Source organism: Epinephelus moara, chromosome 24 (assembly GCF_006386435.1).
Source record: "Epinephelus moara isolate mb chromosome 24, YSFRI_EMoa_1.0, whole genome shotgun sequence".
Classification (NCBI taxonomy): domain Eukaryota; kingdom Metazoa; phylum Chordata; class Actinopteri; order Perciformes; family Serranidae; genus Epinephelus; species Epinephelus moara.
In genome coordinates this window covers 28,662,570-28,676,618 of record NC_065529.1, presented here as the reverse complement: position 1 = coordinate 28,676,618, position 14,049 = coordinate 28,662,570, and the positions used below count along the sequence as shown (strand labels likewise).

Genomic DNA, 14,049 nt, shown 5'->3' with positions numbered 1-14,049 from the left:
TTTGATTTTGGTTTTGGAACAGGGAAGAAACGTGTATCTTTTTCCAACCTCTCCAGGTAACGAGTATCATTAATACACGACGTGCCCCAGGCACAACATTTAGCTCCAAATCCACAAAACCAGCCTGAAAATGACGGAAATCTGAAACGACTGCATTAGAGTCAATGAAACACAGCTGAGTTGTTGTCGGACCCTGGTCTGAGCCGGCCCGATGCTACGTTATGATAGGCCAGCGTCCGGGGGCAGGACTTAGCAAAGGGTCAATTGGCTTTAAACCACCAAACTGCAGTGATGCGTTGTGTTTTAAAATCCATACAGTCACAGCCCTGATTACTACACTGCTGTATAGGTGATTTTAATGTAAAAGATCTGAGCACTTCTTCCACCACTGGCTATTTTGTCATCTAATAAAAGAAAACTTAACAATATTAAGAGAATGCAGAGGTTGTGTTGTTGTTTACATTCCTGCCTCCTGTTTATAATGGCCTGCCTATAAAATATTGCCATTTTCCAACGCTTGCCACGACTTATGTAACATTGCAACACTGAGCTATGAGCTGTGATCAGAGGAAAGAACTGCACACATTATATCATTTTATGTCTAATTTACAGTCTCTGCTCAAACACGGCGCTGTGATTCCATGTAGCCATGGTCTGTTGAACACAAATTAGAGCTCTCCTAAATTAAATTCATCTTTGAAAGGGTTTTTTTTTTTTAGTTACCCGTAGATGAAAGCAGCTTTATTTATAGAAGGCTGATAATAAGACTAACTCCCTACTGAGGGGCGGAGTGAGATAAGAGTGAGAGTATAGAGGGAAAGTGTTTTGAGGAGGAGAGGAGGAGAGGGTTCTCACTCACCTCCGCATGGTGTTCCTGGTTCTGCTGGAGGACCTCTATGACTAACTCCGCCAGGCGAATTGTTTCCTCCAGCTTTTTGGCAGGCGTGACTAAGCGGCCTACGTTCTCTGAGACAAAAGGATGAGGGTGAGGGATGAGTGGTTAGTCAAGCACAGAGAAGGATTCCAGGGGGATTTTTATGACTATTCAGAAGATTGTTCCTGTCTATATTTTTGACCGTTTTAATAAAAGTATAAACACAGTGCTTACACTGTGGTGTTTATCTACCATACCCTCATAACAAGTCAAAGCTGTTCTTATTAATAAGCATTTTGGGCTGCATGACATAAAGCAACATAACTAATGTGTTTGTAGGATAATCAGACTTATGTTGGAAGAGTATCAGGCACGAGAATAGTGGCGTTGAGATGGAGGTGCAATGTGGCATCGAAACATGCATATTGTGAAGCGGTACTGAATAAGCCATCTGTATAAGGAGCTGTCGCATGGCATGGTGTAAAAAAACATTTAATGAGCACACACTGTAAAAATAATTCATTCTTCTGTTTCAAGTTTCTTATTAGATTAAGATTTTTAATTCCTATCCAGATATCTGTCTAGTACTGTACTGCTGACTAAAATCAAGCTTCTTACTTACATTTCTATAGAGTTAAATTTATGGAAGACATTTTCTGCCAGTTTGATTTAACAAAAAAACAATAACATGTTAAGTTACTAAATGAGAAACTTTTATTAAAATAATTTGAGAAACAATACAAACAATACAAAGTCACTATTTTCAGAAAGCTTATTATTTTGAGATAAGTAAATAATTGAATAAAGTGTCTCATTATTTTGAGATGCTAAGCGATTATTTTGAGATATTAACTGAGTATTTTCAGAAAAATTCTTATTATTTTGAGAAACTAATTCATAATTTAGAGAAAGTTTCTCATTATTTTTAAAATATTAACTCATTATTTTTATTTTTTGAGATACTAACTCATAATTTTGAGAACATTTCTCATTTTTTAATATATCAAGTAATTATTTTTGAGACACTAAGTCATTATTTTCAGAAAGCTGATTAATATTTTTGAGACTGTTGAAATTGTTTGAGAGAGTGTTGTTATTTTGAGATACTACGTCATTATTTTGAGATATTAACTTAGTATTTTCAGAAAAATTCTTATTATTTTGAGAAACTTATTCATAGTTTTGAGAAGGTTTCTCATTATTTTTAAAATATTAACTCATTATTTTGAGATACTTAGTTATTTTCAGAAAGATTTTGAGGTCGGTAAATAATTGTTTTGAGAAAGTGTCTTGTCATTTTGAGATACTAAGTCATTATTTGAGCAAAATTTGTCATTATAATGACCTCACATGATCTCTTTTTCAGCACACTGACAGAAGTGGGCTTCCATAAAACTGCTAAAAAGCAAATAATTTCATAAAGGGCAGATATTTTTCTAAATGTCAAAAAAAAAAATAGTCAAATTACATTCATAGCCAATTTTAAAAAGTACTATTAAAGACACCTAAGGACAATTTATTCATGTTCTGACATGTATTTCCAATTTATATTAATTTCATTTAATTTTTTATGCAATCTCTGGACAATACCACAAAACATAGGTTATAGATTTTGAGGGTCAAGACACGCAACACAATTTTGACTCAAAACAATGAAAACTCTATAATGTATTTGGTTCATTAGATGCTTTAATTCCTTATAAATCAGCTATCATCCCATAAATCAATAAACTAGTAACCAATCATTTGACTGACTGATTTCAGGTGTGTTTTAATAAATATATTTTTACAGTGTGATGGTGCTGGAAGTGTTGCATACTACAAACTGCATTGGCTGTCTTTCACTTATCAACGTTGGTCTATAACTTGCAAAAGCTCCAAATCACTTGCTTGTACCTTTGCAGACAGAATGATCTGAGAAGACAGTTAACGCCATGAAATGGATTATTCAAACAGTACGACTATGTGACATGATATGCGTATAGTTTGAACATGGAACTGAATGGCTACACAAATCAAAAGCACATATAACTCTACATAAAACAGTTGTGGTCTTTACACTGCAGTTCTGATTTGGGGTCTTTCATTGCTTCTACTATGATTTTTCTAAGTAGTAGCATTTTCTCGAATATTCCTTAAGTATTCCTGCTCAAGCCGAATGGAAACATGTTTCTATTTTGGGGTCCTGGTTGTAAAATAGATTAAAGAAACCCTAATCTACCACTTACGGATACGCTTCCAGTTGTCATCTAGGCTAAAGTTTATCATCAGGGGAAATCTGAGATATAAAGAGCCGAGATAATACTCGAGCCATTGTCTTCAGGGACATTTAATCGACACTAATGGATGGATCACATGGACTTGTATTACAGTAACTGTATATTCTGTGGTCATGATGCCCTGTGAACGGGAGCACTGGGAGCAGATCTGAAAAATGCTTGTATCATGGTTTGGTCTAGAAGTAAAGCAAACCTTTGTGGCTTCATCAGCACCATGCAGGCATTTCAATCCAAAGCCATACGGTATGTAATATATCTATTACGGCATTGCCCAAAAACAGAACACCATTATTCTAAATGTGTCTGACTACTGTGGAATATTAAAGGGCCAGTTCACCAAAATTGCAAGAAATCAAAGACAAACAAGTTAAACTAATTGTTTTAAATGTATCCTTGGTGATATTTAGCCATGCAGATTGTTTCAGTGGCAGATATCAGAAACCAGCTGCAAGTAGTTTGTTGGTTGGATGAAGATGGCTGGAGGTACTCCAGGTTTTATGTTTTGCCGTCATCTGATGTTAACGACATTTCATTATGTTGTATACATTTTTGGTGACCATCAGTAATTGGTTTGATGACAATAAGCTTCTGGGGGCAACAGTCAATATTTCACAGGTTCAATGTGACCAGCAAATATACGGGCCAAGACTTCCTCTTCCGTACAACAGTCATTTCAGCTAACCTCTACAAACAGACATCTGTATATAGAGCAGATACAAGAGAACAAAAGCTAGTATAAAGCTAAATTGTTGTCAGGCAATAGACGATACAACTCCGACTACGCACGGAAACCACAACACTTCCAATTAGGTCTGGGTTAATATAATCAATTCACCCGATTCAAATCAATCTTCACTTGAATGACCTGATAAAATTGATTCATAAAATCCAAGATGGATCTTTTAATACACGCTTTTTCCCACGGATGTGTGCAGCTTTAACGCTGTTAATCTCGCCGGTCGTAAACGGTCCCCGGTGCTAAATTATCAATTATCAATTATCAAATTATCAACCATAGTATTGACAAGCTCCAACATTACTGGTTCTTTATCTGTTACTGTTAGCTTACTCTTTATGTTTTGTGGTAATTTATGATCATGCTGCAGCAGTGTCTCCTTCTGCTTTCTGTGCGTCAGGGTTGCTTATTGATGTTTTCGATTTTGTTTCCAATGAGATATTGAGTTTAAACTTTACTGTTTTAATATTATTGTTGCTGCTCTAGAAACAACATTTAGCTATAAAATATTCAGTTTTAATTCTGAAATTTTATTTTAACAATTCCTTGTAAAATTTACAGCATTAGTTCTCTAAGAATCTTGTTCATATTCTAACAAAAATTGGTACTGTAACTGAAATATCACAAATCGAATTGAATCGGACATCAAATTTAAACAGACATCAGATCAAACCGGGACCTTGTGAATGAAAATCGAAACAATTCAGAAAATTAGTAGCGATACCCAGCCCTACATCGGCATACATATGCAGTTATATGTTTATAGAGATCGTGTACGTTGCAATTAAACTATAACTATCTGCATGACTATATACCACGAAAGTAGGACACATTTTTTGCTTGCCTTTTTCTTGTTGAATTGGCCCTTTAAGTTACTAAAATGGCTAGCAAGTTTATTTTAAATGTATGATCGTATAAGATTATGACAGTAAGAAAACGTGTGCACATATACAATCCAATTATCAGAAGTATGATCTGTAGTGGAAATGTTTATGTGTTCCACTTGATGATGAGAGGTTACATTAAAATGTTGCTTATGTCCCTCTTTTCCCATTTTACTTTAACATGTGGGCAAATATGTCACTTATTCTTTTATTGTAAGAGATTGTATTACTCTATAATTCTTCATGCAAAAAAATGCTGGTTGAATGTATTTTGCAGCCACATACAACCACTTAACCACGTAATTGTTATGTGAGTACAACACTGCACGAAAGCTGAATGAAAACGTCCCGAACTAAACAGTCTCGAGCCACATCTGAAATGATATAAAGTAATACAATCTCTAAATATTTACTTTATAAAAAGAGATGCTTAAAACATGCCAAGACATTTGAGAACTTGAATGAGTGTGTATATTACAAAGGTGTATAATATACTGTATGGAAGATGTGCTACAGGTAAAATCTGTGCATACATGCATATGTTCTGCATCTAGTCACAAAGTACATGTGTGTGGAGGGGTGAGGGGTTGGGTCTGTGTATATGTATGTGTGCACTGTGGCTAAACCACAAGCTAAACATTGGTTCACCTGGATCCTTTTGATCCTTTTGACCTTTCTCAACTTCAGCGAGAAAAAGGGAGAGAAAAGATAAAGAGATGTTTAGAATTAGCACGGTTTCTAGGGTTATTGTCACGTTACAGGGAGAGGGGGGGAAAGCTCAGAGTTGTTAATCATCACCATGTGACCCTTTCAAAGAATCTGCTGGGACGATTTCAGCTCCAGGGTAGTGAGGTTTCTAGGCAACAGACAAACGTCACAAACATACAATAAGAAACAGAAACACTGAGATATTAGCCTGTGGAAAATTGGAAATTAAAAGAAGTGATAAGATGTTCGTTAACAAACAGACACAGCTCAGACTGTCGTCGACAGGTAAGACACACAAACAGCTGCCAGGATCAGAGACAGGACACACTGAGTGACTTGGATTGAGTTGAATCAATTGAACACATAAACAAGGAGCTGTTGAATCCATACACCCTACGCCCTGCCCTGTCCTCCCCATACAATAGCTCTGTCGACAGATGCTCCTTCACTATCTGCAGCGTCACGGTGACAGGAAAAGCCTACCTGTTCGGCACAGCACACCACTGACACATGATCAGACCAAATGACTGGAGGAGATAACAATGTAAGCAATGTAAAAATGCATTCAAGTCAAAGGAATCGGCATCCAACCAAAAGAAAAAAAAGCTTACAGACCAGACTGCTCATTCATGTCCATCACAAACAGATGGTACTAGAAAAGGACCCTGACTGATTCAGTGTGGTGCTGCTCAGATCTCTCGACTGGTGCGCTCCCCACTCACTCTCACAGACAACAAGCACAGATAAAAAACAAGCATGGCAGGAGCAACATCTCTGAGGGGGGAGAGGAGGCAGAGAGGGGGGATGAGGTGAAAGGGTGCTTAAAATAAGGAGGAGGAGGGAAAGAGAGAGAGACTGGGGAGAGGATGATGAAGGTACTCACGGATGGTCAAATCCATCACTTGAGACGCCAAGCAGAAGACAGGGTGCTCATACATTTCCCTCTTTTTTCCTATAAAAAAGGATTGGGGCATGCAAGAGGCTGGGGTCAGAGGTGGGCAGGCTAGAGGTCGGGGGCTGATGGGAAGAGGGCTGTCCAGGTGAAAACGACATTCTCTTGGCCAGGAGGCCCGGTAGCAAGGTCAAATGTTTGGTTTATTTTGAAACAGGCGCCTCACAAGGACAGTGGAAAGTAAATTCACATAGCATGGCAAGATAGTAAGGTGTGAATCCTTAGTATCTTTAGCACCCTGAGGGGTTTCTTTCAAGGCATAAACAACATCAGAGTTTTCTATGTAAATATGCAAAATGCACGTCAATGCTTTTAATGGATACTGGAACAAAAGACACGGCAGGGAGAATAAGACATCATAAAAATGTCTTGTCAATTTTTGATATGTAATCCATGCCAATAAAGAAAGGCCATGTTGTTATGTCTCAAAGCACATGCAGGTGGCTGATGCTGGTTTGTAGGTGTTCAATCCCAGCATTCCTTTGGTTAAAAGCCACTTATCACACAGTCGAGAGGTCAAATAAATTGATAACTGTGGCAGAGCCCACAGCTGTGTGGGGGAGGAGAAGGAAGCAGAGCAGAGAGCAGGGAGGGAGAGGAAGATAGTGGTCTTCAGCAAGAACACAAGATAGAGGTGAAAGGAGAGCTGCTGGTATTTCAAGGCAGGGGATAAAGGGAGGGGGGCGGGCAGCTGGAGGAAATCAGAGAGGTAAGAGCTACAGTAAGATAGTGGGAGAGGGAGAGTGTGCATCGACTGGGAGTCAGAGAGGACGTTCAGTTAAGCTGAACTCACAGTCCAATCGTCAAAATGTCAGAGGCCGGGGTACTACACAGCTCGAATAGTCAAGGCACAATGAGAGATCAGCACATCAACAGATTTCAGGGCTTTGGATTTGAATGCATTTTTACTCACACACCTCTACACAAAAGCCAACTTGACCTACAGAACAGCACAGAGCTAAAGCAGGCCTGAAACAAAGGAGAGAGTTATTGGACTGAGAGACAGAGAGTGACCGACAAACTGTCACAAATAATTTGGGAATGCCACAAATCATTTGGGATATGGACACAGATATACCATATACCAAGTGAACTCACAGTGTGTAAAGAAGTAATAACAGTGACAAGTACAATCTCATCTTGGAAGATATGTGTAATATTTAAAGTGTCTCTTCCTGTTTTATTCCACACACGACCACTGGCTGAGCATTTCAATCTTATACTTAAATGACTACACTGCACACACTCACATTTTAATCACCAGTATGATTGTTTACTGGGTGTTTTTCTCCATCATTATATCATAAACACATTCACTCCGACAGCCTGGATGTGATGCTGAGTTGTGTGTTTCTGGTTACCTTCAATTTTAGCATATTCTTTAATCCGCTCATAGTTGAGCTGAGCGGCCTGCTCCAAACATTTGCGGATCACCCCTTTAACTTCCTCTGGTGGAACTGGGGTCACAATGTCCTTCATCAGGACCTACAGGCAACATTAAAGAGGAGTTATGTAACACGTTTCCACATCACAGTTGTTGTTTCACGGGGTGTAAAATGCTTTTTCTTTATATTTACAAACCCTCTCCAGCAAAGATAAAGTGGCCTTCAGTGCTCCCTCTGGACGACCGAAGGGGAAACAATATCTACAAGGGAGGATGGAGACAGAAAATGTAATAACAGTGGAAAAAATACCGATAGGCATAATGTTTTGTGACTTGTGGTAATGTGCTGTCGGCGAGGCGGGCGTCACCTGAAATTTACAATCTGGTTTTCCAATATCACACGCAACCGCTCCTTGATGTCTTCAAAGCGCTCCTTCTCGTCCACTTTCACTGTGCTCAGCCCGTCTGGCCTGTGAGGATCACACCCACACACTTTAACCCAGTTGAAACCCTGCAGAGGTTGAAGTTACGCAACCTCTCGTCTGAGTCCGACAGATGCAAGAACAAAAAAAAAAAAAAAAGACACTGGCAAAAACCTTTTTAGCTCCCAAGGAACTGCCTGCAAATTGTGTGTGTTTGTTCTTGTTGTGCGACACAGACAGATAAGTGACAATGTCTCACCTTTTTTGCCCTTGAAAGAGAGGTATTTTGGAATCCTTTCTCTTTCTAAACTTGAACATGCGTGCTCGTTTAGAGGCAGTGCGAGGATCGGGGCTTTGGGGGCTGTTTGGGGACGTTAGCGCCTCATAGCCCAGCGGCCCCCAGTAATTGCTGCCCTCTCTGACTTTAACGGACGCATGGGAGGATGAATAATATGGACAGTGAGAGACTATGGCAACAAAGAACAGAGAGAAAAGAAAACAAAGAAAAATGGTAGAAAACAAGGAAATATATGTAGAAATATACAACTGATTAACAACATGTGACACAAAACACTGCAAAAAATTAACATAACATAAAAGTAAACAAACGTAAAATATGGCAAAATAACAGATGGATGACAAAAATGTCTGATGAGGCTGACTTCTCTGTTCTGTTCTTCTCCAGTGTTTATGGAGATTTACTGCGCCCACCTACTCTGCATATAGGAGCTATCAGTTTCCCTAGAGGAATACCATTTATACTGTGACCTTAAAGGTGGAGTCTGCAATTCTGGAGAAAGATTATTGATATTTGAACTTAACAAACAAATACACCCCCTCTTATCAGTGCTCCTTCAGAAGCTCTACTAATATCTCCGGTGTTATTTACGTTTCATTGCTGTCATGGCGTAGCTCCATTCCTCCATGGTGAGAATGTGGAAGAGGGAGGATAGTGGGCATAGAGTTGTGTAGCTTGGTCTGAGCTACTTCCTCTGTTTTATTTACAGAGCCAGGGCTGTCTATGAACTAAAGCTGCACCCTGTTGGAGATTTAAATCATTATTTGGAGACCCCTCAGTCAACTAAGATTGGTTAAAGTCCAGCAGTCTTTTTTTGTTGTTGTTAGTCAGCGTACTTCTGGGGACTAAAGATTTAGCTCTTCAGAAAAGGCAGCTGCAAACACAGAGGCAGCTGCCCGCAGGAAAAGAGGCTTTGCCTGGCCAGGCTCCGAGATAAAGTTATTTTCTGCCTTCTGGGTAGAAGTGGTGAATTTACAATTCATGGCAACTTAATATGATACAGTCTCTGGCTTTTGTTCAATATCTAGTGGCGGTGAAAGATTTTGTTGCACACTTCTGATCTATCTGTAGCATAGTTAGCTTGTTTACTATGTTAGAAATGTCACCGTCACACTGAACGTCCCGCTGAACATTGTTCAAACTCTCAAACTCTGTATGTTAAAACCAAAAAGGGATAGTTGAATATTCATATTGAACAGCCAAATCTGATTCAACTGACATATTTCTGAGTCGGTTACAGCCCTAGTATGAACACTAAAATTCTTTTTCACCCCACAAACAGAGCGTACGGGAGATATTTGCTTAATTTGACGAAAAAGCGTCTTGAATATGAATCGCAGACTGCACCTTTAATGAGCCTCCACATCCTGTTCAGAAATGTAACTTACAAAGCAAAATACTTTAAAAGAAGGGATTAGGGCACACCTGTTCCCATGGACATGGGAGGCACAAAAAGCGAAGCTGTAGTGAAGAAGAGTGGGGTCTATAATAGCCCCACTTTCTGCTCTTTCCAGTAGATCACGCAGGTAACACAGATGTCTGTGACAACCTCGAACTCCGTTCCTGGCACAGTACTCATCCAAGACAAACACCTGGCCTGGGCTAAACCATCCCTGCACAACGCAAACACAGATGGGAATTACATTACTGCATATGAGCTCACAAAAAAAACAGCTCGCTGCCATAAATTTCATCATGTGCTGACGTTATAACGGGGCAGAGGGTCACTCACCAGGCAGCAGAAGGTGTCATTGAGCCTGTGGTCCAACGTGAGTCGCTGCACCATCTCAAAAAGCGAGGCGTGGTCAAAGCTACAGGGGTTAGCGGAGATAAACTCATCCATGCCATGTTTCTGAGCTCTGTCAGCGTCTATCCAGCCAACGGCACAGGGGAAAGAACACGGTTCAGAGGAGAAGACATCAGTGAGGCACAGGCGAACAGCACGTCGTCATCACAACACAGAAACAACAGGGATTTTTTTTTTTTGTTGCTACTTCTAAGGGCAAATTATAAACACTTACAGCTTACATTGTCAACTTGCATTGTGTCAGACAGCGTAAAGAGATTTAATGTATTGGTGGATGAGATTCTATCAATCTGAAGCTAAGCTCATAGGCACGGGTGCTTCTATTGTATGTGCATGCATGCATCTTGGTATGTCACATTCCCTGATGCTTTGCAGGGGAAATAAATTCTTTAAAGATGCAAAACATGTTTGAAAAAGTGCTGGTTAGATAGAATTAGATGCATTCCTCTTAATGTATTCAATAGATTCTGCCATTCGCGATTGTTGAATGTCACTCAGGTCCTGACAAATATTGGGACGTGTGCTAATAAAAATAAAAAAGACAGAAATATGGCAAAAGAATAATTCATCTGAACACACTGAAGATACAGTATAAAGTGCTAAGTCAAGAAAAAGTTATGTTGTAAAAAAGAGATTTGCAGATTTTTCTCTAGTTATGGATCCTCGGAAGTCATACTCTTTTTTTATTGTTTGTCTTGCTTCATAACTTTTGCCGTCAAGAGGACTTTTAAAAATCTAAACCTGCTCTGTGAAATTCAATGAAGAAAGAACATTAGTAACATCAATTTGTGTAAAAAAAAAAAAAAAAATGTTATGAAACTATGATGAAACTGAGTAAATATGGAGGATGAAAACATGGTGGAATAATTCATTTTTTTTGCTTTCTTTAAACCACAAGGTAACATCTGCTAACTAAACTGAGCATAATTCCTTGGACTCTCTAACATAGCTGTCAGAGACGAAATGATGGGGACGAGGATGGTTCAAAATAGATAAGGGATGCAGTCATGTCCTCGGTGTGAGTGACGGGTGTCATGTCCATGAGACACTGACATGAGTGATGATGATTGGGAGTGGGGGGTGGGAAGTGGAGGCCTGATCTTGGCCAGGCGGGGCCGGGGCAACGAATAGAGCACAACTGAGATCTGTCAACCTCCAGGTCTGTGAGGGGGGAAGGGGAAAGGGTGTAATACTACAGGATGCTAAACATTCACTGAAATTTGCTAAGAAGAAAGGAACCTACAGAGGGTTACAGTTTAGGAAATTAGCTTGTGTTTTTTTTTTTACTCCAATCTGAGAAGGAAAACCTGCGAGACAACAAGTAAAATGTGGACGATGGAAATAAGAGATTGCTCAAGAAAGACGAACAAGACAGGTGAGGTAGGTCGTAATGTAAAAGAGAAGGACAGCGGACACATGAGGGCTGAAGACACGGAGAGAAGACGGTGTATGGCAATAAAGGTGAACCCAGTGCTGGATGAGGAGACAGTGGTCGGGTGAAAGAGGATTGGGTGGGTAAGACAACCTTTTAATAGGACATTAAGACAGTGGTTGGACAAGTGAAAACCACAAGAGGAAGATTCACTCAGGACCAGGTTACAAAGAGAGTGATGTGGATGGTGAGGTACATCCAAAGAGTGAACAGAGGGTGCCTGGGGTTGGGCTATGACACACAGTGAGTGGGCTATATCTCCTTTGGTTGATACTAAATGAAGAAATGTAGTTTAAGTCCAGAATACACTCAGTAGTAAGATTATCATAACTTACAATAAAAATAATGACTTCAACCATAAATAAAATTACCAAATTCCCAAAGTGAGAAGACGAGTACTTTTGCATACATATATAAATTATCACATGCTGGAGAACAGTGTGACTTTTCATTGAGCTTTTAAATGTCATGCACATCTGCAGACCCATTTTCAAATTTGCATTTGATCCTTTTTTTTTTTTTTTTTGGCATTCCCTTCTTTTTTTTTCTCTACGCATTTGCAAGTTGACAATACTTGAATATGTTGCAGTGTATTCATGATCTCTACAGAGCACACTAACAGGCATACCACTACCGGAGAACTCTAATAGGGTAGCAATACAATTTGGTGCAAGTACATGGGTAAATAGCATGAAGCCGACAGAGGCAAAACTGTATCATTCTCTGGGAGATGGGGGGAAATGAATGAAAACTCCTGTATTTTGTACAAAAGTATGGACACATGACACAGGTGTTCTCCTATTCAGGCAAACAAAGGGCAGTCAAAAGAAATCAAAATGAGAGACCTCTCCTTTCTGGAGGTGTAGCACCGGTCTAGCTTCTATCTACAGGCCCATCTACTGTAGGAAGGGGGGAGGAGGGGGGAGAGGGGGTCCGGAGTATTTTATCGGAAGAAGGGGCGGCATTAGCTACTCCTTGTCTCTGGCATTCAGAATACTCCGCATACATATTTGCCAACTCTCATCGGGGAAAGTTCAAAGAAAAAGAACTAAAAGCGTTTGAGCCCTCTGAAGTAAAGCATGATCAACACTTAGGGAAGTGTCAAAACAAATTTCACTCATGCATTTTGAAAAAATAACTGCATCACAGACTGCCACCATCATTCACACTTTACATACGCTTCTATCTTTGGATAAATCTATACAAACATCCGATGCTTTCTAGGTTTCATCTCACTGCAGGAAAAGAATCATCAGCTTGTTTTCAGCTCTTGAAATTTATATTATCACTGATACATTTACACATGAAATCTTCCTCATGAGAATTTTGTTCTTGCTTTCCTAATAGTCTGTCACATTTTATCATCATATTGCTTTACTCTGAGGGATCCAGTAATATCCAATATGAATAAAAGAGAGAAGGCAATTATGCAGTAACAACTATAATATCAACTTTAACCATTACTGAGTCAAATAATAAGTTCTTAGAATAAAATACATGCATCCTATACTGGCACGGATGGATGCTTATACTTTGATCCTCGAGTTGAGGTCGTCAAAAACAAAAAAGTTATCAACTAATATCTAAGACATGAGGCGAGACGTGAAAAAGGAGAAGAGGGGAAAGAAGAGAGAAAGAACGTTGCATTTGTCAGATAATCGGCGGGGATTATCTGAGCTGTGCCGGCTACAGGGAAGCACTTACCCTTGAGTCCAGCTAGAAGACAGCAGGGTAAGAAGGGACAAACCAGAATAACATAAAGACTAGCAACAAGGCTGGAGGAGAGCAATCACGAGAGACCCTGACCTAGCAGCTGCATTACTCAAGAAGGGTACAGGCAAAGCATGAAGAAGAAAACACAACTCAAAAACAACAACCTATACCAACATGAGAGTTTGTGGGCGGTGGTGTGTGAGTACATGTGAGGATATGTGAACTTGACAACAGATGTTGAGGCATATTAGAAAGAGAGAAGAGGGAGACAGAGAGACAGAGAGACAGAGAGAGACAGAGACAGAGGGAGGAAGAGAGAATTTACGATCCTCATCACTCCACTGCAGCTTCTTTATTCTGGATTCTGGACGAGTACTTAAGGAGTCGAGAGCTACACGTTAAGTACTGTCACTCTGTGTAACTGCAGATCAAACAGAAGGCTTACTTTTAAAAGGGACATTGGCAAACACGTACACCTACCAGGATGAAGTAAACCCCAAAGTCAGTTTTCTGTGTAAAAGATGCCCGTGTCTTTCTTAAAAGGAAAGAGACTATGAAGG

The 14,049-nt window shown here is 39.6% G+C and overlaps 1 protein-coding gene across 9 annotated transcripts in view; it reads right to left on the bottom strand.

The window, feature by feature from the left end:
* Nucleotides 1–14,049, bottom strand: part of cadpsb (Ca2+-dependent activator protein for secretion b) — a 95,588-nt gene that overhangs the window by 20,095 nt on the left and 61,444 nt on the right. For 4 of the 9 annotated variants that reach the window (XM_050038045.1, XM_050038051.1, XM_050038046.1 and 1 more), the window contains exons 12-18: nucleotides 10,270–10,406; nucleotides 9,963–10,150; nucleotides 8,186–8,287; nucleotides 8,015–8,078; nucleotides 7,795–7,918; nucleotides 6,365–6,433; nucleotides 860–966 (exon numbers count right to left, since the gene is read on the bottom strand). In XM_050038045.1, the coding sequence (XP_049894002.1) occupies nucleotides 860–966; nucleotides 6,365–6,433; nucleotides 7,795–7,918; nucleotides 8,015–8,078; nucleotides 8,186–8,287; nucleotides 9,963–10,150; nucleotides 10,270–10,406 (791 nt within the window). Of the gene's footprint in view, nucleotides 1–859; nucleotides 967–5,421; nucleotides 5,455–6,364; nucleotides 6,434–7,794; nucleotides 7,919–8,014; nucleotides 8,079–8,185; nucleotides 8,288–9,962; nucleotides 10,151–10,269; nucleotides 10,407–14,049 lie in introns of all 9 variants that reach the window. The other 5 variants (XM_050038049.1, XM_050038050.1, XM_050038053.1 and 2 more) reach the window with 2 other exon arrangements.